This window comes from Artemia franciscana, chromosome 3, assembly GCF_032884065.1.
Source record: "Artemia franciscana chromosome 3, ASM3288406v1, whole genome shotgun sequence".
Lineage (NCBI taxonomy): Eukaryota > Metazoa > Arthropoda > Branchiopoda > Anostraca > Artemiidae > Artemia > Artemia franciscana.
This window is the reverse complement of record NC_088865.1, coordinates 27,817,035-27,842,093: the sequence shown is the minus strand read 5'-3', so window position 1 is coordinate 27,842,093 and position 25,059 is coordinate 27,817,035. Positions and strand designations below refer to the sequence as shown.

General features: G+C 34.2%; 1 protein-coding gene across 1 annotated transcript in view; it reads right to left on the bottom strand.

Annotated features, from left to right (window-relative positions):
- The window catches only part of LOC136025108 (coatomer subunit beta-like), a 61,119-nt gene extending 37,896 nt beyond the window's left edge, over nt 1-23,223 (bottom strand). Inside the window, exons 1-6 of the mRNA XM_065700842.1 lie at nt 23,020-23,223; nt 17,909-18,105; nt 10,875-11,077; nt 8,210-8,417; nt 5,477-5,614; nt 233-375 (exon numbers count right to left, since the gene is read on the bottom strand). Of these exons, the coding sequence (XP_065556914.1) occupies nt 233-375; nt 5,477-5,614; nt 8,210-8,417; nt 10,875-11,077; nt 17,909-18,105; nt 23,020-23,104 (974 nt within the window). The 5' untranslated portion in view covers nt 23,105-23,223. The remainder of the gene's footprint in view (nt 1-232; nt 376-5,476; nt 5,615-8,209; nt 8,418-10,874; nt 11,078-17,908; nt 18,106-23,019) is intronic.
- Nucleotides 23,224-25,059: the final 1,836 nt, after the last annotated feature.

Below are 25,059 nucleotides of genomic sequence, written 5' to 3'. Positions count from 1 at the left end.
ACCATTGAAGACAGGCTTACTAAGATTAAATTCTTATAGCGCCACCTGACATTGAGCTTTTCTCCATTGAATAATCTTACTTATTAAACCGAAAGAGCAGTTATTAAAGTTCAGGTACAGAAATGGGGAGATTAACGTCTAAAATATGTTATAAATCTTATTAGAAAAATCAAGCTTAGCCGAAATAAATCGCTGCTACGGCTTTCTTCCAGATATTGAATTTGCCACTTACCTTAGAATATCCATTACAACCACTTGGAGGACGGAAACAGCTCCCACAACTTCTCTCAGACCCACCAAACGGTCCAGGACAATAAGCTTCACATTATTGTCAGACTCTTTGATTATGAGATCAATATAACATGCAGCAGCAGCCTTTAAAACATATATAATATTTAAGGAAATGATTTTTGCAAGGAGCTTTATGGCCGAGGTGCATTAGATTATGTCCATAATTCACAAATTCCATTGAAGTCGTAACAAATATGAACGCGTTTAATATTTATTTTTTATTACCCAATAACTTATTAAAACATAAAGCATTGGGTTCACTGAGCATATTTGTACCCACAAATGAATGAGTGGGAGAGAGAGAGAGATGGAGAGAGATAGAGAGAGGGGGGGAGAGAGGGGAAGAGAGAGAGAGGGGAAGAGAGAGAGAGTAAGGGCGACGGCAGGGGGGCGTGCCCTCCCCCTGGAAATTTTAGACTATAAAGCAATTATAAGGAAGCCAAAGGAAAAAGAGCTGAATAGGGACATACCATGAAAAAAAATGTTTGTTGCCACATTGTTGGCTGCCTTCTAATAGGTTTATACCCTTAATAGGGAAAATATAAGTTCTAATTTGTGACTGATTGACCCCTTTGCAATTTTCCACGAACATCTTTTCTGTATGATTTGGTTGGAGCAAAAAAAAAAAAAAAAAAAAAAAAAAAAAAAAAAAAAAAAAATTCATAGTAATGAATGGTAAGTAAATAACGACCCTTGTCAATAACGAAAGTATAAGAGAATAACTATTGATAACATTCAAACAAAGAATCAGCTTTTCATGGTGATTAAATAAAAAAAAAGTCTTTTTTTAACTGCAACTAAGGAGCAACATTGAAACTTAGAACGAACAGAAATTATTCCTTATATGAAAGGGGCTGTCCTCTCCTCAACGCCCCACTCTTTACGCTAACATTTTTTATTGTTTTAAAAAGTAGATTTGTGAGAAAAAGTCAAACTTTAGCGTAAAGAGCGGGACGTTGAGGAGGGGACAGTCCCTTTCATATACAGAATAATTTCGGTTCGCTTAAGTTTTAATGTCGCTCCTTACTTTCAGTTAAAAAAAACTTGTTTTTTATTTAGTTTCTGAACGTTTTTGATTTAATGCAGGTTTTGATTTTGGCTCACCATACATGAATAATTAAAACAAAATCTGCGTATCAACTTTAATGTTTTTAGCTAAATAGCTTTCTAAAATTTTTAATCGGACGATTTTGAGAAAAAAGGGTCGGGGGAGGGCACCTAGTTGCCCTCCAATTTTGGGCTACTTTGAAGGCCACTAGAACTTCTAATTTTGTTTACAAACGTTTTTATTAGTAATAAATATACGTAGCTTACTAATAAATTTACGTAACGAATTTCTATATTCGTATATTTTTATTAAGTATATGAGGGGTTCGCCCCCTCGTCAATACCTCGCTCTTTACACTATAGTTTGAAATGTTTATCATTTCTTTAAGAATGACCACTGAATCATAAAGGCCGATTAATTAGAATAAATAACTCTTTTAAAATTACTAAAAATACTTTACCGTAAAGAGCAAGGTATTGAGGAGGGGACGAACCCTCTCATGTGCGTACTAATTTCTGTTCGTATTAAATTTAATGTTGCTCCTTACTATAAGTTAAAAAACTTTGTTTTTTATTTAATTTCTCGTTGTTTTTTTTTAAATAACGCTGGGAAATCCAGCACCCCATTCATGGAAATTCTTCTCCCTATGATAAATTCATCCATAGAAAGATCCTCTCACGTAACCCCCTCCTCCCTCCCCCATAACCAGAAGAAATTCTCCCCCTGAAAACAGTTTATTTCACAATAAACAATACTATGTGTTCACAATGCAAGTACTATGCAAGTTCACAACTTGCAGCCCTTCCCCCAGGGACTGTGGGCGATTAAGTCGTCTAGACATGGTGATTAGACTTTTCGACTATGCTGAACAAAATGGCTATCTAAAGATTTTGATCCGGTGACTTCGGAGCGTGGGGAGAGGAGGGGGGCTAGTTGCATTCCAGTTTTTCGGTCACTTAAAAATGCACTAGAACTTTTCATTTCCACTAAAACAAGCCTTCTAGCGACATTCTGGGACCACAGGGTCGATATGATCACCCCTGGGAAAAAAAAAAACAAAAAAAAGCAAATAAACACGCATCCGTGATCTTTCTTCTGGCAAAAAATACAAAATTCTACATTTTTTCAGATAGGAGCTTGAAATCTCTACAGTAGGGTTCTCTGATGCGCTGAAGCTGATGGTGTAATTTTCAATTCTATGTAATTAAGATTCCATGATTTTTAGGGTGTGTTTCGCTCTTTTTTGAAAATAAGGCCAATATTCGTAGGCTCATAACTTTTGATGGGTAAGACTAAACTTGATGAAAATCGTTTATTTCAAAATCAGCATAAAACTCAGATTCTTTTGATGTATACATTGGTGTCAAAATGCCATTTTTTAGAGTTTTGGTTACTATTGAGCTTGGTCGCTCCTTACTTCAGTTCGTTACCATGAACTGTTTGATCCTAAATATGTATTTGTTTATTAGTATAAGTGCAGTTATTAGTAAACAACAAATTTTATATAATTATAGAAAACACAAGGAAAACACCTTAATTGGGGTAATTTTGGTAAAAACATGCTGTCAACTTTTGCTTGCATTGCATGAGTGCCCATGAGCTGATATATAATCCGATATGTTTCTGTTGAATGGATTGCTGGGAATTTTTGTATTTTCCTTCTGAATAGAAAAGTTTTTTTGTTTTTTATTATTTGTTTTTTTATTATTTGTTTTTTAATATGTTTTTATCATTTATTTTATATTTGTTTTCTTATTATAGCCACTATTGAGCCTGGTCGGTCCTTACTTCAGTTCGTTACCACGAACTGTTTGATCCTAAATATGTATTTGTTTATTAGTATAAGTGCAGTTATTAGTAAACAACAAATTTTATATAATTATAGAAAAGACAAGGAAAACAACTTAACTGGGGTAATTTTGGTAAAAACATGCTGTCAACTTTTGCTTGCATTGCAAGAGTGCCCATGAGCTGACATATAATCCGATATGTTTCTGTTGAACGGAATGCTGGGAATTTTTGTATTTTCCTTCTGAATAGAAAAGATTTTTGTTTTTTATTATTTGTTTTTTATTATGTTTTTATCATTTATTTTATATTTGTTTTCTTATTATAGCTACTATTGAGCCTGGTCGCTCCTTACTTCAGTTCGTTACCACGAACTGTTTGATCCTAAATATGTATTTGTTTATTAGTATAAGTGCAGTTATTAGTAAACAACAAATTTTATATAATTATAGAAAACACAAGGAAAACACCTTAATTGGGGTAATTTTGGTAAAAACATGCTGTCAACTTTTGCTTGCATTGCAAGAGTGCCCATGAGCTGATATATAATCAGATATGTTTCTGTTGAACGGAATGCTGGGAATTTTTGTATTTTCCTTCTGAATATAAAAGTTTTTTTGTTTTTTATTATTATTTTTTTATTATTTGTTTTTTATTATTTGTTTTTTATTATGTTTTTATTATTTATTTTATATTTGTTTTCTTATTATAGTTACTATCGAGCCTGGTCGCTCCTTACTTTAGTTCGTTACCACGAACTGTTTGATCCTAAATATGTATTTGTTTATTAGTATAAGTGCAGTTATTAGTAAACAACAAATTTTATATAATTATAGAAAAGACAAGGAAAACACCTTAATTGGGGTAATTTTGGTAAAAACATGCTGTCAACTTTTGCTTGCATTGCAAGAGTACCCATGAGCTGATATATAATCAGTTATGTTTCTGTTGAACGGAATGCTGGGAATTTTTGTATTTTCCTTCTGAACAGAAAAGTTTTTTTGTTTTTTATTATTTGTTTTTTTTATTATTTGTTTTTTATTATGTTTTTATCATTTATTTTATATTTGTTTTCTTATTATAGCTACTATTGAGCCTGGTCGCTCCTTACTTCAGTTCGTTACCACGAACTGTTTGATCCTAAATATGTATTTGTTTATTAGTATAAGTTCAGTTATTAGTAAACAAAAAATTTTATATAATTATAGAAAAGACAAGGAAAACACCTTAATTGGGGTAATTTTGGTAAAAACATGCTGTCAACTTTTGCTTGCATTGCAAGAGTGCCCATGAGCTGATATATAATCAGATATGTTTCTGTTGAACGGAATGCTGGGAATTTTTGTATTTTCCTTCTGAACAGAAAAGTTTTTTTGTTTTTTATTATCATTTTTTTGTTTTTCCAGGTGTGATTGTATTTATCGAGTTGTCAAATTGAAAAAGATTTAATTTTTTCAGTTATGAAGTATAAAGGCGTCGAATATATTGGTTTTTGGTATTCAAAATTAGATTAAAATTATTGAATTGAAAATTTTGTTTGATTGTCTTAATTTTTGTTTTAATGTTTTACATTTAACAAACTACTTTGATAATGTGTTAATTTTTTATAAACAACTGAGCCTAAAGGCATTAAATATTATGGTGTTTGATAACCAAGTTCAAAACTGTCAATACTGTTAAAAAATACTCGTCCAACGCTTTGGCATTGCTCAACAGAATTGAATGCTTGCAAACTCCAGACATAAAACAATAAAATAAAAAATACAAGAGAACAAAGCAGCCTCAGATACAAATTTGTTTTTAGCCACCCCTTGGTTTCGAACTGACGAGTCTTAGGTATACGGCAGAGACCAGTGTCACACGTGTGAACAGCATGAGAGCCTCCGTACCAAACAACAAATTACCACCGACATAATTGATAATTAAAAATGAGACTCAACGAAAATCTGAGATAACTAGAGCTTTCTGAATGCAGAAATTAACCACTGACAAAAAATAATCACTATTTGTACCTCAATAAACACTATTTCCATTTGGTTCTTTTTTTTTTCTCCCTTGCTCTACTGGCTCGCTTTTGTCAGTTGCATAGAAATATCCCATATACGGTATTTTCAAATTCAAAAAAGTAGACTTCTTTCCAAGGATTCTAGAACCAAGAGCAATAGAATTTAGTTTTCTGTTCCATACCTGTAGCAATACATCATTTAACTGCAGTAGTATGTATGCGTTTGGCTACATACGTTTAATACGATACAAAGTTTAACCCACCAATTCTTAAGATAATTTTAGAAAATTCGTTTTATTTTATATATTATTTTGTATATAACTCATTAAGAATAGTTTAGTTACCTTTATAGTTGATGGCGAGTTCGATAGGATCACAAGGGTTCCAGCAGCTTCATATCTCACAGCTGACGACGATGAGTTAAGAAGACTAAAGATACATCGGAAAAAACGTGATCTTTCGCTTGGTTTGGCTGTGCAGACCTAAAAAAAAGCATTGACAAGCATATTAGGAAAAAGGTATATCTACAAGCAAAACAACAATCAAAACTAAGCGAAGTAGAAAAAAAATTCACTGGTGAGCCTTGAAACCGCAACATAACTCACTAATACTTTATAAATATTGAACAGTAGAACCATAGTTTCTCAGGCATACACACATGAGCTTTGATTTAATAGGAGGAAAACAACAAGAGGCACGCTCCTCTCTCAGTATATGCCAAGAATTAACAACGATGGAAATAAGGATTTTTTTTAACACTTTTATTTTATTATTGGGTAGCACAGGAAAAGCAATATAACACAGACCAACACTTTCATATTTTTTAATTATACAGTTCTGTTTTTAAATTCTACATGGCCTTCGGATGAGGGGGGGGGACCTTTAGATGAGACTGGGGCTCTTCGAATAGATTTTAATTCAGTTACTTAAAAGTCATCAGATACTATAGTTTATAACAATAAAGGTACTTGTGTGATATACCCCCTACCTAATATTCTTCTAATATGTTTCTCTGATGCTCAATCCTAATTAAATATACCAAATTAAGATAAAACTATAATAATTTAGAAATAAATTTGGGCTATATATTTGCACATTAGGGGTGGGGGTAAAGTATAGCGGCTCTGCATGCCTAATGTGTTAAGTACAATTATTCTGTGTATTATGTAATAAGAACTGTTTTCGAAGTTTAAACTGTCCAAATACTTTATCTCTTTCCCCCTAACGTGGAAACATATAACCCAAACCACACATTTTCCATCTTTTTCAGTCACTTCTCTTTGTCTTATTTCACGTTAAGCTACTACTACTACTACAACTACAACAAATAACTCACTACAGCACCAAGCCGCCTGAGGCCAACACAGCTACGCACGTTACTCCTCCAACCTAATCTATTCAAGGCCTTCCTCTTTACACCCTCCCAGGAAGTTCCCATTTCCTTTAAATCTTTATTTATGACACCCTCCCAACCCAGACGAGGAGCCCCAGACGGTTGGCCAAAAAGGACAATCTTCGGCAATCTGTTATAAAGGAGGATAGAACGCAACCCTACTTAACACCTGATTTAAGACAAAACCAGTTGATAACCTCATTTCCTACCTTAACCGCAGCAGTATTATTCTCGTACATAGCACAAATCACTTTAATGTATTTTTCTGGTATACCATATAAGGATAAGATAAGACCTTTGCTAACGCTCTGTTATCAACAGAATCGAAAGCTTGCTCATAATCGATAAAACTGAGGACCAAAGGTGTTTGACAACGAAGAGATTTTTCAATTATTAACCTAAGAGTGACAACTTGGTCGACACATCCTCTACCTTTTCTAAAACCGCACTGTCTATCCATTAAAACTTTGTCTGCAGCATCTCTCAGTCTAAAAAGTATCATATTACTAAGTAATTTGCTACCTACTGAGGCCAGACTAATGCCTCAAAAATGTAGACACTCACTCTTGTCACCTTTCTTATACAGTGGTTTAATTAAGGTTTTACAAAATCATTAGTTACTTCCCCTTTCCCGTTAAGCTGGAAGGAACTAACAAGCCAAACCCAGTTTTATAATACGTCAATGAATTAACTTTAGCGGTAGGGGGTTTACCACACAAGTACCACAATAAATTATACCACAATAAATAAAAAAAAACTTAGTTATGCATTCAAGTTTAACTGCATAATAGTTTCTAGAAGGATAGACAATTATTTCACTAATGCCCCTGCTACAGAGATAGAGGTCAAAATAAGCAAGGTAAATAATATGAAATCGTATAGTAATACTTATTTAGATATAGTTGTACTAAAATTATTGTATTCGAGCAAAAGCCTAGACCCCCTCCCCTCGCCTGCGTATGTACCTAGAATTGATAATACTCAAAACAAAGAAAAAAAGTTTGTGTAATCACTTTCACTCTTATTCTGTTTCTCTAGAACATAGCACTACAGGCTGACACGAGGCAGTACCTTCATACTTTTAATTGCACGCAAAATAAACGAAGAAAAAAAAGAAAATAACTTAATAATCAGAAATTTTAACTTGACGGATACTGTATTTATAAAAAAAAGAATTTTTCAACAATTAACCATTCAAATAAATAAAATGAATATTGGGACCATCATTCCGCTGAAGATAAGAATAAAAACTGGTAGACTTTAACAAGAAATATAATAAGGAATATACAGTGGCATTTATAAACAAAAACAGAATCATAAAATATAGCAAGAGATATAATTAATAAGAAATTCTTAGTTCCAGCGTTTTATACTGGATTTATTCACTTTATCTTTTTGACTTCAAGTTTCTCTATGTTACTAAAATAACCTAAAATGTTTATAGCTCATATTCGTTGTATACAGTTCCTACTTCAGATAATACCTTTTTTCCTAAAAAGCGATGTGATCTAAATATTTAAGCGAACCATAAATGCACCCAAATTTTGAAAATTGCAATGACTTTAGCTGACTCTTAGTTACAATCTTTTCTATGTTGATACCAGGATCCTTGGGGTTACAAAGAGTAAACCAAATGAGTAAAGTAAATCAATAGTAAATCCAATATATTGAGGGGGACACATACCTTGTAAATAAGTTCTACAATAACTAGTTGAAGTATTTCTCCAAAGTTTTGAACTTGGTCAATGCAACTGCTCAAATAATCAAGGGCTTTATCCCTATCATTTAGAGTAAGCATCAAAAACGCGTTACGACGACATGACATATCTTGTTCACTCTCTAGATATCGGGCAATTATTTCAGTTGCATCAGGAATCAAAGATGGATGTTTCCTACAGGTAAAGAATAAAAATCAAACAAAAATTAAAGTTATGGCAAAACCTGAAAAAAAGCTTTTGATTATTTCCCCATCAGTGCATCACTAATACACAACCAGTAACTAAGAACAAGCAGAAATTCCTTTTATAATCTCGACTTCATAGAGGGAAACAAGCTCTTATTCAATAACGAAACAGTGTTTCAGTCGCCAGGAAGATGGAACAGAGAAACACACTGAGATAGGAATATTAAAAAATGTATATACTCGAAAACTATTAAAGAAAGAAACATAAAATTAACCAATTTATACTTGTGAGTCAAGCAAAAAAAAAAAGATCCTTAGTTACATTTCGATAATTTAACATAGTAAACTATAGTTTTGTTCTTATAATCACCAAGCAAAATAAAAAGAAAAGAAAATTCTTTGAGATGCAGTTTCTCAAAGACTCATCAGGGTTGCGAAGAAAAGGTTTCAGTTAGAAGTGTAAAAAGGCTTAAATAATAGTCTAAAATGGAAGATCTCTGCACTCGAGCCGAAGAATGACAGTGATCAACCTTCGAACAATGTAACTTTGTGACAAAAAGGAGAAATTCTATGGAAGGTTTTCGACTCGTTACCTTAATACAAAGATACTCTTTTCCCATCAATAATTACTTTCCTCCTCCCACGTCTTTTGCGCTACATTAAAATAGCTTATGATCACAATTAAACTTCCTTATCTTATTGGTATAAGGAAGGTATCAGTATCGGCATCGGTATAGGTATTTTATCGGCATCGGTGTATATACTCTGTCTTATCTTAATCGGTTATTTCTGAGCAAATTTGAATGTAGAGGTAGTATCAGCTACCAGAAACAGGTTAATATATCCTCATTTGCTAGCAATAGGGGAAAACAGAAAGGCAAGAGCTGACGAGTCTTGCGTTAACAGCCTTTCGCCTTCAGGGAGAGAGTACCACCATAGATCAAGGTTCCAGTAAACATCATAACGTAAATACAACTTAGTCCAAATCATTCTGTATTTCAGTGTGATCGATATATGCAAAACTAGTATTTGAGCTGCTCAAAAGCCAAGTCAATTAAGTCCACTTCTTATTCTATTTTAGAGTTAAAACTCTCGGTAACATCATAATCATGAATATTCATAAGAATTAAGAAGTTTCCCTAGAATAAAGATTTATACCCTAGACAAAAAAACAAAACATATTTAAACATTGGATCCAGTAATTTTCTCTAAAACCCTATTTGACCACTTCCATACTTAAATTTTTCTTTGTAGCCAACAAGATTCGATATTGAAGGTACGAATACTAAAACTTCATACTCCTCTGTTGTGTTTCTTCAAAATTTAATCAAGTCCTTTCTGCCAAAGCCTTAAATTTTAATTTAAACTGTCTTCTGGAGCCCTTATATTTTGTTTGACTTGATGCAAGAAGTATTGTTAGTGAACAAGGACTTAGATACAGGGTTTTAGTTTATGCAATAAAATCTTTTCAAATACATATAACGACGTTCATCAGAAGGAGCATGCACAAAATCCAGAAGCTGCTGGTCACATAACTTTAGACATTCTTTATTCCACTATATCCTTTATTTTTACATTCAATTAAAAGCTGAAAATGTCAGTATAAATATATAAAACAACAGTTATATCTCTATTCTACTTCTTTTTTCAAGTAAAATAAGACAAGAAGAACTTCAATCTGTTGACCACCCTGAATCCGGTCCATCTCTCTTGCTGCCTCATATTATTTGGGTTTTTGATTACTCAAAGCCTCAATTATACTCTGAATCAGGCCATACTTCCACAGACTTGGGAATATAAGGGTTATTTTTAAACTACTCGTTAGCTTATTGAAGAATCCTAACTGCAACTTTTCTCTTCTCCTTTCCGACTGATTTCTTTTGAACCAAATCTTCTTCAAGGCGTAAACTTTTTCTTGGCCCATTGGGTCCCATCTTGAACCCTTTAGGCTAGTGGTAAAATCCCTTCGCAGAAGCTTTGAAAATTCTCAAAAAGCTTTTTGAGTTTCATGACAGCTATTTGCTCAAAATCAGATTGAGCTGTTAGCATTGGAGCTTTAACATAACAGCTAACAGATTAGAGAGTATTATGGAGCCTGCTTCCCAAACGTACACATTCACAGGATTATTTCATGTGACGCAGAAGAAGTAATGGAAGTTCAAAGCAAAAAATGGACCACATAAACTAAATTTGTATTTGTGAAATAAAATCACTGAAATGTAATTATAATGTCTAAACTGAAGACATTTATAGAGCTGAATGAAATCTTTTGATGGTTTTAATTGCCGTAAAATGACTGGAATTACCTCGTTGGCATCACTCTGTGAGTAACTAATACTACGTTTATTTAGAGTACTGGTATCTTCAATATCCTTTTCGACAATCAGAATAAGCTATAATATTGTATATAGAAAAGAATAAAAGGTAGCATCTTACTTAAGCTTACCTGTAAATATTGCACAGGGCAAGAACAGCATTTCTTCTAACATATGAATGCTTGTGTTCAAGACTCGAGATGATGGAAGGCATTAATGGTTGCAAAAGCTCTTTTTCGTCTAATTTACAGAGAAAACGAAGCGTGCTGCCACAGACAAATTCATTTGGATGTTTCAAATCTTTTAGAAATGCATTACAAACCAAAATCATCTCCTAAAAGAATGACAGATGTGCGTATAATACCGTCAAAACATACCTGACATAAGTTTCAAGAAGTAAGAGGTGATTACCTAGTTCAGTAATTGCCTAGGTATAAAAATAATTGGCTACCGTCAAGTTAAGAAAAGTAGTTTTAAGACTAAATAGACAGAGCTAAGCCATAAAGAGCGATTTAGTGGTTTACTCAGCTTTAGAAAAAAAAAATCAAGACTTCAAGATATATAGTAAGGACTGTTTGAAATGTAGTCAAATCGATTTATTTTAAGATTTAGGAAATGAACAAAATAATTTTGACTTCAATCATTTTCATACTGTCAAACATGAAATAAAAACCCTTAAAATTATTTGTATTGAAAGCAATGTGATCTTCAGTTTGCATGGCATTCTGGCTGGAATCATCTGCATGATTTTTAATCTATAGACCACCCAGGGGTAGGAAACATGAAATTTTGTGATATAGAATTTATTTACACAGAAGGGAAGGATGGAGTAAATATACAGGGAGTAGGGCTCATGATGCATAAGGAGGCTGCTAAGTCTTGTCTAGGCTGGGAAGGTATTAATAACAGAATACTAATCGCTCCTTCTTTGACTAAAAAGAAGAGTCAGTCACAGTAATACATGCCCCTGTAAAACTGATTGAGGAGGATAGTAGTGACTCAGATGAAATCTAGATATACACAATACAGTATTTGGTCACAAAATTGCCCATAAGTTAACATAGTATTCGCATTATGGTAAGGCAGCTACCCTTATTGTTTATGTTATTGTAAACCAAAGACTGGCAGGGTCAATACAAGATACCAGGGAATATAGGAGTTCTGATATTGATGTTAAAAGTAAAGATCACCATCTAGTAGTGTCTAGGGTTAATTTAAAGATGAAATATCCGAAGGGTAACTACCTTCCAGGAATTTATGACGTTGGTAGAATCCCCAGGATAAGAATTTGAGAGAAACTTTCCAGAAACAGTTGAATTCTAAACTGGAGAGTTCAAAATTTGACAATGTAGAAGATGAATGGAAAGATTTTATGAAAATGATGTGTGAAGTGGCTGATAGTGTCTTAGGGAAGAAAGTGAGGAATACAGCTAGGAATATTAGTGAAAAGACTATGTTTGATAGAGAGAAGAAAGATCTTGTACAAGAATTAAATAAAAAAAAACTAGTTTTTTTAACTGAAAGTAAGGAGCGACATTAAAACTTAAAACGAACAGAAATTACTCCGTATATGAAATGGGTTGTCCCCTCTGCAGTCCCTCGCTCTTTACGCTAAAGTTTTTAATTGTTTTAAAAAGTAGAATTGTGGCAAAGAGTCAAACTTTAGCGTAAAGAGCGAGGGACTGCAGAGGGGACAACCCATTTCATATACGGAGTAATTTCTGTTCGTTTTAAGTTTTAATGTCGCTCCTTACTTTCAGTTAAAAAAACTAGTTTTTTTTTATTTAATTTCTGAACGTTTTTGAATTAATGCATGTTTGATTTTGGCTCTCCGCACATAAATTATTGAAATGAAATTAGTATATTAATTTTTTTTGGCTAAAACGTCTGTACACTTCCCAATAACCATTACTATATGTAAACACTGGTCAAAGTTTGTAACTTGCAGCCCCTCCCCCAGGAATTGTGGGGGAGTAAGTCATTCCCAAAGACATAGTTATTATGGTTTTCGACTATGCGGAACAAAATGGCTATCTTAAAATTTTAATCTGTTGACTTTTGGAAAAAAATTAGCGTGGGAGGGGGCCTATTTGCCCTCCAATTTTTTTATCACTTAAAAAGGGCACTAGAACTTTTCATTTCCGTAAGAATGAGCCCTCTTGCGACACTCTAAGACCACCTGGTCGATACGATGATACCTGGGGAAAAGAAAAAAACAACAACAAACAAACAAATAAACACGCACCCGTGATTTGTCTTATGGCAAAAAATATGAAATTCCACATTTTTTTAGATAGGAGCTTGAAATTTTTGCTATAGAGTTCTCTGATATGCCGAATGCGATAGTGTGATTTTCGTTAAGATTCTATGACTTTTAGGGGATGTTTCCACCTTTTTTCCAAAATAGGGCAAATTTTCTCAGGCTCGTAACTTTTGATGACAAAGACTAAATTAATTGGAACTTATATATTTAGAATCAGCGTGAAAATTCGATTCTTTTGATGTATCTTTTAGCATCAAAATTCTGTTTTTTAGAGTTCCGTTTACTATTGAGCCGGGTCGCCCCTTACTACAGTTCTTTACCACGAACTGTTTGAAAAGAAAATAATTCGGTATTTCGGGGCTTCTGACATTATTACTCCTTTGCGGAAGTTAGGCTCAAAATTGAAAAAGGATTATATTTTTTCTCTGGGCCCCTTCCATCTCTTAGCAGTTCTTTCGTTAGTTGAGTTATGGTTGTGGTATATATGTTTTATCGCTCGTATAGTTGTGTTATTTTCAAATTATACTCCATAATAGAGAGGCTCCGAACACCCAGCATTGTATATTAAGCTCTGAATTTGACGTTTTTTTCTAACGTGACCAGATTCGTCCTGCGCCCTTTTCATTGAATTTTTTCCCCCATGGCATATTTCTCCAAGGAAAGATCCTCCCACATACCCCCTCCCTCATCCCTACCCCCAAAACCGAAAAAATCCCCCTGAAAACGTCTGTACACTTCCCAATAACCATTATTATATGTAAAAACTGGTTGAAGTTTGTAACTTGCAGCCCCTCCCCCAGGAACTGTGGGGGAGTAAGTCACCCCCAAATGCATAGTTATTATGATTTTCGACTATGCTGAACAAAATGGCTATCTCAAAATTTTGATCCGTTGACTTTGGGGAAAAAATGAGCGTGGGAGGGGGCCTAGATGCCCTCCAATTTTTTTGGTCACTTAAAAAGGGCACTAGAACTTTTCATTTCCGTTAGAATGAGCCCTCTTGCGACATTCTAGGACCACTTGGTCGATACGATGACCCCTGGGGAAAAAAAAAAAAAAAAAAACAAACAAATAAACACGCACCCGTGATTTGTCTTCTGGCAAAAAATGCAAAATTCCACATTTTTGTAGATAGGAGCCTGAAACTTCTACAGTAGGGTTCTCTGATACGCTGAATCTGATGGTGTCATTTTCGTTAAGATCCTACGACTTTTAGGGGGTGTTTCCCCCTATTTTCCTAAATAAGGCAAATTTTCCCAGGCTCGTAACTTTTGATGGGTAAGACTAAACTTGATGAAACTTATATGTTTAAAATCAGCATTAAAATGTGATTCTTTTGATGTAGCTATTGATATCAAAATTCAATTTTTTAGAGTTTTGGTTACTATTGAGCCGGATCGCTCCTTACTACAGTTCGTTACCACGAACTGTTTGATTATCTGAGTGATACATCATATAAAACTAAGGGGAATGTAAAGAAAGAAGAGAAAGCATTAAAATATGAACTAAGGAGAGGTGAAGTGGAGACCGCGGATAAAATTGCGAAGGATCTGGAAGATACAGCTAGACAGCATAATAGTAAAATATATTAATCACATGTTAATAAATTGAGAAGGAGTAGTCAATCTGGTCTTGTTCCAGTTAAAAATAGGAACGGGGCCACAATCAGAGATAAGGAAATAATCAAATAGAGACAGGCAGAGCATTTTGAGAATGCGTTAAACTGGGAGAGTTACATTAAAAACTAAGGTTTGTGACACCTTGAATGTGAATAGAGATTGATTTGTGAGGAAGAATTGGCGACAGTACGAAAATGATTAAAATAATAAGCCCCAGATGCTGACAGTATGGTAAATGAGTTTCTTAAACATGGTGGCAACGAGGTTAGAATTCAGTTATTGAAGATTATGAATAAAATTTTGAAAGAGGGGAAGTACCTTGCGTTTTTAGAAAACTCGAATTAAACCACCGTATAAAAAATTATAGTGACTATGATAATTATAGAGGCATTAATCTGGTCTCTGTAGGTAGCAAATTATTAAGCATGATTATACTTTTTAGACTGAGAAATGGTGTAGAGAAAGTTTTTATATAAGAACAATGCGGTTTTCGGAAGGGTAGAGGATGTGTCAACAAAATTTTCATTCTTAGATTAATAATTGAGAGGTGCCTAAGTCATCAAACACCTTTAGCCCTGAGTTTTAAAGATCATGAGCAGGCGTTCCATTCAGCTTATAGAAGTGCTTTAGTGAAGGTCTTATCCTGTAAGATATACCAGACAAATGCATTAAAGTGATTAATGTCATGTACAAGAATAACACAATTGTAGTTAAGGTAGGAAACGAAGTAAGCAGCTGGTTTCGTATTAAATCGGGAGTTAAGCAGGGTTGTGTTCTATCTCTATTCATATGGATCATTTTGATGGCCATTGCCATGACCCTACTTAGTGCAGTAGTACTTAAATTTGTTTCCAATTCATGTTTTATTTTTGTCGTTATGTCTTTGTTATGACCATAGTTAGGCAGTAATTGATTTCTTATTCATGATAAGATAAGAGATAAGATGTGTTATCGTTTTCTTTTCTTTTTCCTCAACTCCGTCTTTTCATATCACATAAACAATGGGTGCTTAATAAATAAATAAATTAGTAGTAGTGTTTTGTACAAAATATATGTTGTCTCAGACCAAGGGTAACTATAATAATAACCAAATTAAAAACTGCAATGTATTCTTAAAAAAAAAATCCTACCACCTAAACGTATGCGAATAACTCAATTGAGTACATTACCTTAAAGAACTCAGAAACTTAAAAAATGTACAGATAGCAAGAATGGGGAGAATGGATCTTTGAACTTCCCCTCCTAAAAAAAAATTTTTAACATTGACATAGAAATAGACTTTTCTTGTCATTTTTTCTAGTTTGACTGCTTCCTATGGTATCTTTAGCAAATCGGTTAAAATATCATTAGGATAAATGGAAAAGACAATCTTATCAGTTTGATATATCTGGGGCCTCGACCCTTAACAGAGGATCCCTGTAGCTAAAGAAAAATAATTATTTTCTTGCTCTTCATCGAAAATTCCACAGAGCATTACCTCTGGAAGGTCAAATCATTTTTTTTTGCTTCATCATATGATTTTCACATAACCAGTTTGACTTGCACTCACAATCTTTGTTTCCCCCTTTTTTGATAGCCTCAAAAGCTAAAATAAAATATAAAATCAGAAAAAAAGTCGAACAAAACAAACGAGGGGTATTTCCAAAAATTAAAAACAAAAAAATAATAGAGGCACTTCAGAAAAGTACCCCACTCAGCCAAAATCAGTACAAATAAGGAATACTCCCACAAGAACGTGGTTTGAAAATTATTTTTTCCCAAGTTTTCTTTCATAAATTATAGAAAAAATCAAACAGTTTAAAAACAACACAAAAGTAATGAAACCTTCCAGATTTTGTTGGATTTTAGTTGGTTCGGATTTTATAAGGTAAAATAAAGAATACTTGTGGTCGGAGCCATTCCTACAGTTGGTGGTCCTTGGGAAAAAATTAATTGCAGCGCCCCTTACAACTACACCCCTCCCAACTCTAAACAAAATCAAAGATAAAAATTGGATCAAAGTGGGTATTTACCAAGTAGCAGTGCCCCCAAGCTACAGCACCCAGGGCAACTGCCCCGGTAGTCCCCCCCCCTAATTAGGAATGTTTCTGCTTGTGATGTCTCATAAATATAAAGAAGTGTGTAATAATAGGTAGATATAGGTTCTAAACTTCCAGCAATATCAGTGTACTTTTTTCCCATTAGGACATGGAGTGGGTAAAAACTTGAAAGAGTACATTTAAGACCAACATTTTTCAATCTTAGACCCCCCCCCCTATCCACCACGTCTAGAGGGCTTAAACAAATTTATGCACACATTTAATTATGATTATTTGCTGTTGTTTTTTATTTTACCTGGCAAAATTTTGTTGTTATAAGCTTGGAGGTTAGGACTTAAAATTATTATATTCATCAAATCTTACTAAAAATGTCAATAAAAATCAATAAGATCTGCTGTATTTTTTTTCATTTTAAACACTTGCTAATATTTTATCATGCAAAGTAATAGAAGGAAATTTGCAATACTTCATCCAAACTTTCTTTTTATTCTTATGACAGCCTCCCATACTTGATCATAATCTTATATAAACAAATTCTTGCATTCATGTTGCTAAAACATCACAGTCATGTGATAAAAATTTATATTCAGCTTTTTTTTCTAAGAAGCTTGTATGTACTTAATAGATTATGATTTGCATTGTTTTGCATGTTTAAATTCTATCTCTTGAACATTTCAAATAGTAGACTGAAAACATTTCTGAAAAGTACTTGAAAAGAGATAAGCACGTTTTGCAGGTTCCATATTATGCTTAACCATTCAACCTGAGCTCATTCCCAGGAAAAATCCATTGATCTTGCAGGGCGCCAATGGGGAAGTATGGATTGCCTCTTAGACTTTGAAAAATGTCGTTTTTTGGTATTTTAATTGAAAAATAACTAACTTCTGCTAGATTTGGAATAAACACATTTTGTGTATCTTCATAAGGAGCAAAGACAAAAAATTGCCACCTTGCCCTTACATTTTTGTGATTTAATACCCCTGTGAATTCATCAAGCAATTATCCTTACCCCCCCCCCCCTTTCAACAGAGTGAACCTATATGCAGCAATGTTTTGAATATATACTGTATCTGAAGAGCAAATTTGACTGAAAATGTTCTGCAAATCAATAGAATAAATCATCAAAGTACTGTTCAACATTCATTCAATCTTGATCATGTCAAACAAATCAAATCTTATATCTTTTTGTGTATACAGATTGTATTCAATGTTTCTTATTAATGGTGTTATAGAGACATACTTACATTCAATAGGGTTCCATTTGGCCTTCTTTTTGGTACAATTTCCCAGTAGATGAGCATCAACTTTTTGATAAAGTGGTCTTCTTCAGGTAACACAAAACGGATTATATGCATCAACAAACCAGGAAATTTTTCTCCAGCCATTGATAATTTTATTATTTTCTTCATTGCCTCTGTTTTAGTTTTTAAATCCCCTTTTTCTAGAGATAAAGAAAATAAGCTGAGTGAAAATAAATAAATATTTTTTATTTACTTCTAAAGGTTCATAGGTGCAAAAAGAGGTTACACAAAGCCCCCCCCCCCCCCATTACCCCTGTGTGGAGGCATGAAAGGATTTTTGGTTATAAAATTCCAGTGAAGAAAAATTACTAAATGAGGAGTGAAGGGGATTCTATGCATTATTTTTTCCCCCAGGCTTTTTTGTATAGAAAGGATACATCACAGAATTTAAAACATTGGCCAAACCATGTTTGTACATAGAACAAAATTAAATGATTCATGACCAAATTGTCTGTGGAATTAGAAACCAAGATGTTAAAGAAAAACTGTTAGTGGAAGGTGACTCATTACCTCTTAAGAGTGCAGTGTCAAGATGTAGAACCTACAAAAAGCAACCCAAGGTCAGCTAAAATCATTCAGTGGGAGTAAACCAATATCTATCATGCAGAAAGTTGATGCTATCACATGTGGTCCAAGCCAGAATAGCTTCCAAAATCAGAAAGCTTTTTATAATAACCACCCTAGGGGTAGAGAATGCTATTTTTGTGGTGGATCTTACTCAACCAATCATGCAGGTCTAGCACAGGGAAAAAAATGTATACAGTACAAGCAGCCAAGCCATTTTGCAAGGATTTGTTGCAGCAACAAAAACTTAAACACCATTGATGAAGAAACTGAGTCATTTAGAGAGGCAGTCAATGATCAGGAAACAATTTTCCTGTATGCCATTGACAAAGATAGTGGTAAAGATGAAGCCCTTGTCCCACTGACCTTAAACAACCAGCTTTCAGTCAACTTGAAAATTGACACAGGAGCCCAAGCAAATACCATTCCCAAAAACATTTTTGACAAGCTTGACCTAACTAAACATTTACCAAAATAGCACTAAATTTTTCTGTTGACAGTTCAGGGCATATTCCAGTTCAGCATATATATTTACACATTAGATGGGTGGGGGTAAAATTCAATGTAAATTTCCAGTGGGCTATATAATTCAGCTAAGATGAAGTGAAAATGTCACTTGATATTTTTTTATGCTCTTTTGTAATTCATATAAAATACCTTTGGAGCCCCTTTAAGGGCTCAAGATGCAATTATTGAATTATGAAACAGCATAAGGAAAGGCATCAAATGACATTTTCACTTTCATCCTAGCTAAATTATATAGCCAACTGCAAATTTACCAAAGGATATAGCATATCTGGTTTACAATTACTCCTTCTAAGAAGTAAATAGCCCACCATGAAATTCTGAAAACACTAAACTTTACCATCCTTCACCTCCAATGTGCAAATATAGAGCCGAAATTGCCAAGCCTACTCTCAAAGTATTTTTCATTTCTTGATTTCAATGTTGCTTCTTAGTCTAACATTTAAATCCTTTCAGTCAAGAAACTTCAGTCAGTATACATCACTCAAGAGATGAGAGATGTATAGAAAAATGCATAGGAAATATATGATCTGGGCTATAGAATGTATTTAGACATTAAGGAGGGAGGGTAAAGCACAGTGCTTGAAGGAATGGTATAGGTTAACTAAGTATTTATTGTTTTTAAAGTTGTTTTCACAATTTTATAGTGTTTGCTTTGTAAACTAGGAACAAACATCTTAACTAATTCAAAGTAGGCTAGTAGGGTGCCTTTAGATATATTATTTTAAGCTTTTTCCAAGTATCATATATGGATTTCTGACTCAATGAAATCCAATTTCACATGAGTGAATTATAAAGTAATGTAGATAAAATATTATTTGAGATGATTTAAAAGTATAAATAACAATGGAAGGAAACATGATTCTGATTAATAGAAACATGCTGGATAAGTCTATTAAGTAACAGTCTTGCTGTTTTAGTATTTTCTTTTTGTTGTGTGTATATCCTAGATGTATAAAAATAAAGGTAACCATAAATTCAATTGATTATGACAAAATCAAGAATACAAAAACACATGGGAAATATTTAGTATGGGCTATATATTTGGGTAAGGTTAGAAAAGTTAGGATAAAATTGAATTTGCAACTAAAGTTATCATTATACTCAAAAAGCATAAAAAAGGCATTGAGTTGTATGTTCCTTTATTTGAAGGTCAGAAATGAGGACTGCTCAATGACAAGGACCTGCTTTTTCTCAGAACTTCAATTTTAAAACCCTTTAAGGACCCTTAAAGACATAGCTATTCTTAGGGGGAAGGGTGGTAATTAAGTCACCTAGGGGGCTGCAGTGGTGATTATCCACTTTTTCAGTTTATTTGGCTTTTTTGATTATAGCAACAGCTCTGCTTAAAGGCGCCATTGTTGTTTTACTAAAGGCTGCATTTTACCATGTATCACTCTTCTTTCAAACTGTTTGCTTGAAGATTGAATCAGCTTTGACAAAATCTAGAACCAAAAAATCCCCTTGGAATATATAATTTGGGCTGTAAGTTTGCACATTGGGAAGGGAGGGGTGAAATATAGTGGAGCTGCAGCTGAAATGTGTTACGTACAAGTTTCTGCATATTTTGAAGTAAGAATTGTTGTTTTTAACCCATTTTTCAAGCCAAAATAAGAGGAAAAGATGTCATCTTTAATGGTCCATGAAGGGCTTAAAATGAAATTTCTAATTGAGGAATTGAGAAAAAGCACAAAAGACAGTGAGTGGTGTATTCACCTAACTCATAGCATAATGGAAAGGTCTCAATATTTATCAATATTTGAAAAGAGTATCAAACAAGAAACCTAATGGTACTGGCTTACTTTGATTTTATGAAGATATTTTCTTCTGAAGAAGCCCTAATCTAGTTTGCCACCAAGACAGTTATGAGCCTTAGAATCTATGTAGTAAATAAGATTGTCACAGACTTTGTAGTATGTCTTGAAGGCTTTAATTTCTGGTAGAAAGGTCAGGAATGTATTTTGCAAGGTAGTTGAAAATACCAAGGAGGGTAAGCAGCTCTTTGTGACTCTGAGGTATGGCCATTTCTTTGATGGCTCTCAGTTTTTTGGGTCCAGTTTCATGCAATTAGCTCTAATGCCAAAAATAGCATGCACTGCTTCCATTTGTCCTTCTTGATTTTTATACCTTTTCTAGTGCTCTTTCTATAAAAACTTTGAGTCTTTCATCATGCTCTTCTTGGTTTGCTCCATACACTAGAATATCATCAATTATCATGGCTAATCCTTCTAGCACTTTGAATGCTTCTTCTATATGGTGCTGGACCTCATCTTGTACTGAAAGTAAGCCAAAGGGCATTCTTAGGAATTGATAACACCCAAATACAGTGCTGTATGTTGTCACCTCAGATGTAGTTTCAGGAAGGACTAGTGACCAGTACCCTGACTGACTATCCATTTTGCTGAACAGCTTTACACCATGCAGCTTGGCTGTAATGTCTTTTAAAGTAGGTATGGGATAGTTAGGGCACTTTATGCATTTGTAGAGGTCTACTGGGTCTATGCATAGCCTTACAATTCTGTTCTTCTTTTTCATCATCATTATTGAATTTACCCATTCTATGGGCTCTGTGACTTTTTCAATGATTCTGTTTCTTTCCATTTTGTTAAGTTTGTCCAGGAGTTTGTCTTTTAGTGCCTCTGGTACCCTTCTGGCCAGATAGATGGTTGGTATGGACCCATCTTTTAGATGGATGTTGTATTCCAATTCAAGTAATCAATGCCTTCAAAGTGACTTTTGTACCTCTCATCTATGCTGGTTTGTTCTGCATTAACATTGCAAACCAGTTTGATGAGGTTCAAGTATATGTTGGATCAACATCCCACTATTGGGGTTGATGCTGAGCTGACTACATAGAATCTGTGGGCACCCTAGGATACTGTTTCTAGCAACAGGTAAGATCAAAAGTGCCAACTTCAGGGATCCTAGCACCAGAGAAGCTGGTCAGTTGCTGATTAGTTGGTTGCAGACTGCAGAAACTATGCTACAAAACAGCATAGTTTCCAGCTTACAGCACTTAGAAATGCTAATTCTAGAAGCATATCTATTTCTGGTTAACCCTCCTCCTTAATAAGGACAATTAAAAATGTGTGAAGTGGGCTTGTTTGCAGGTAACTTTACCAATAGAGCAAACTGAATTAGTCCATGAGCCCTGTGGACAGCAGGGAAAGGTCTGTATTCTATATTCATTTAATAAACCTTGTTTGAGGTTTTTTTTTAGTTTTATCACTATTTGTTGAATAATTAGAGAATATAGAATGGACTAATATGCTTCACTCTATAAGTAATGTTGCCTGTAAGCAAGCCTATTAAAGCTGAAAAATGGATGTGCTTCTCTAATAATGTCAAAGAAACAAAATGTAATCATTAGGATCTTGCTATATGCAGTAATATTCACTTTAGAAAGCTTGTAATGAAACTAAACATTTACTGCTATTTTTAGTTGACTGAATTCAAAGTGCATAGCCTACTTAAATTGAAACAGATGGAAAAAAATTTTTCTTTGAGTGGCCTAAAAAATAAGGTTTAAATTGTTATAAATGAGTATTTATGGAATATATTACCCTTCAACAGCTGATTTATAAGCAAGTGATATGTTTTAACCAATGTTCAATAGCCCACCTCTACTAGTGTTGATAACTTCTCAGTGTGGTTACAAAAATGAAATACCTTTCAGTTCCTGTAAGGGCTCACAATGAATTTAGCCCCAGAAGTGATTACAGAATTACGAAACAGCATAAAAAAGGCATGAAATGATAGCCTATATTCACTTTCTTCCTAGCTAAATTAGGCCTATAGGCTATAGGGTAGTCAACTGCAAATTTACCCTTCCTTGTGCAGAGGTTCTAGTCTAGAATATTACAATATAAAGCAAACCTAATATAACAGGGTAACATTTTAATCTATCACCATTGGCCCAGCTTACCAAGTATTACAGCTAAAAGGATGACCTAATGTAAGCCTACCTAATTCTTGCTTCAGGTGCATTTCTGAAGGAGTCTCTTGGTCTGGATTCACAGCAATCAAGCCAAAACAGTTTAGTTCCTCCATCGTGCAATCAATTTATTTGGTTCTGTAAATACAAGATTAGCTGTTTCTTATTTAGTTTACTTGTTTTAAATAATCATAAATTATCTTTCCAGATTTCAACCCGAAAGTGTCTAATAATGATAAAGGAGAAAAATAAGTGCCCTCTCTGAAAATTTTAATGTTAGATGGCAATAAACTTTCTAAAAAATCTTTGAATGCCTATAAGATTTAATTGCCTTAGATCAAAGAGTTCGTAATAACGAACTCTAAGTAAGGAGAGATCTGGCTGGGTAGTAATCGAGACTCTAAAAAACGGTGTTTCAGTACCAATAAAATTAGCAAAAGAACGGGCTTATGTTGATTTCAAATACTACTACTACTAATAACTCACTGCAGCAGTGAGCCACCTGGGGCCAACACAGCTACGCAAGCTCCTCCTCCAACCTAATCTATTCAAGGCCTCCCTCTTTACACCGTCTCAGGAAGTTCCCATTTCCTTTAAATCTTTATTTATGACATCCTCCCATCCCAGATGAGGACGACCTGCTTTCCGTGTAGCCCCAAACAGTTGGCCAAAAAGGACAATCTTCGGCAATCTGTCATCTTTCATCCGCAGAATGTGGCTTAGCTATCTCAACCTTTCTTTCATTATAGAACCAGAAAGCTGGATTGAACCATATTTTTCGTACAACCTATTGTTTGAAATACGGTCGGTCAGCCGAGTACCAAGAACAATCTGTAGTCAATTTCTCTGGAAAACATCTAGTTAAATTTTCATTTGATTTTTGGAGCGCCCAGGCTTCAGAGCCATATTTGACTACTGTCATCACTGTAGCTTTCAATATTACAATCTTGTTTTGGAGACTTATCTTTCTATTCTTCTGAACTTTTTTTAGCTGTGAAAAAAACACTTTGAGCCTTAGCTATTCGACTTTTGACATCTTCACTGCTCCCACCGTCTTTACTAATAATACTACCAAGGCAAGTGAAGCTGCCGACCTGATCAATCTTTTCGTTACCCAACGTCACCTTGTCATCTTCATTTATTCCTAGCCCTAGTGACTTAGTCTTCTTAACATTGATTTTCAAGCCTATTCTAGCACCCTGAACTCGCAAAACCCCTAAAAATTCATTCATTTTGCTCACACTTTCATCTAATATGCTTAAATAACCAGTATAATCTAAGTCCAGGAGTGTTTTCCCTCCCCATTTGATTCCGTGGTCTCCAGTCGCCTTTCCTGTGCTCTTTAAGACGAAGCCCATCAAAATGATCCATATAAAGGGGGATAGAACACAACCCTGCTTAACTCCTGATTTTATACAAAAACAGTTTCTAACCTTATTTCCTACCTTAACAGCAGCAGTATTATTCTCGTACATAGCACAAATCACTTTAATGTATTTTTCTGGTATACCATGTAAGGATAAGACCTTTGCTAACGCTCTTCTATCAACAGAATCAAAAGCTTACTCATAATCAATAAAACTGAGGACCAAATGTGTTAGACAACGAAGGGACTTCTAAATTATTAACCTAAGAGTGAAAACTTGGTCGACACATCCTCTACCTTTTCTAAAACCGCCCTGTTCTTCCTATAAAACTTTGTCTACGGCATAAGTTTCATTAAGTTTAGTTTTACAAAACTTTGTCTACAGCATAAGTTTCATTAAGTTTAGTTTTACCCATTAACGGCTACGAGCCTGAGAAAATTTGCCTTATCTTTGAAAAAAGGAGAAAAGACCCTCTAAAAGCATTAAAATTTTATTAAATTCACACCATCAAATGCAGTGTGTCATAAAACCCTACTGTAGAGGTTTCAAGTTCCAATTTCCGAAAATACGAAATTTGTTTGTTCTTTTTTTGCCAGAAGAAAGATTACGGATGCTGTTTATTTCTTTGTTTTTTGTTCATTTTTTTTTGTTTTTCCCAGGTGTGATCGAATGGATCCAATGGCTCTAAAATACCTCGAGAGGGC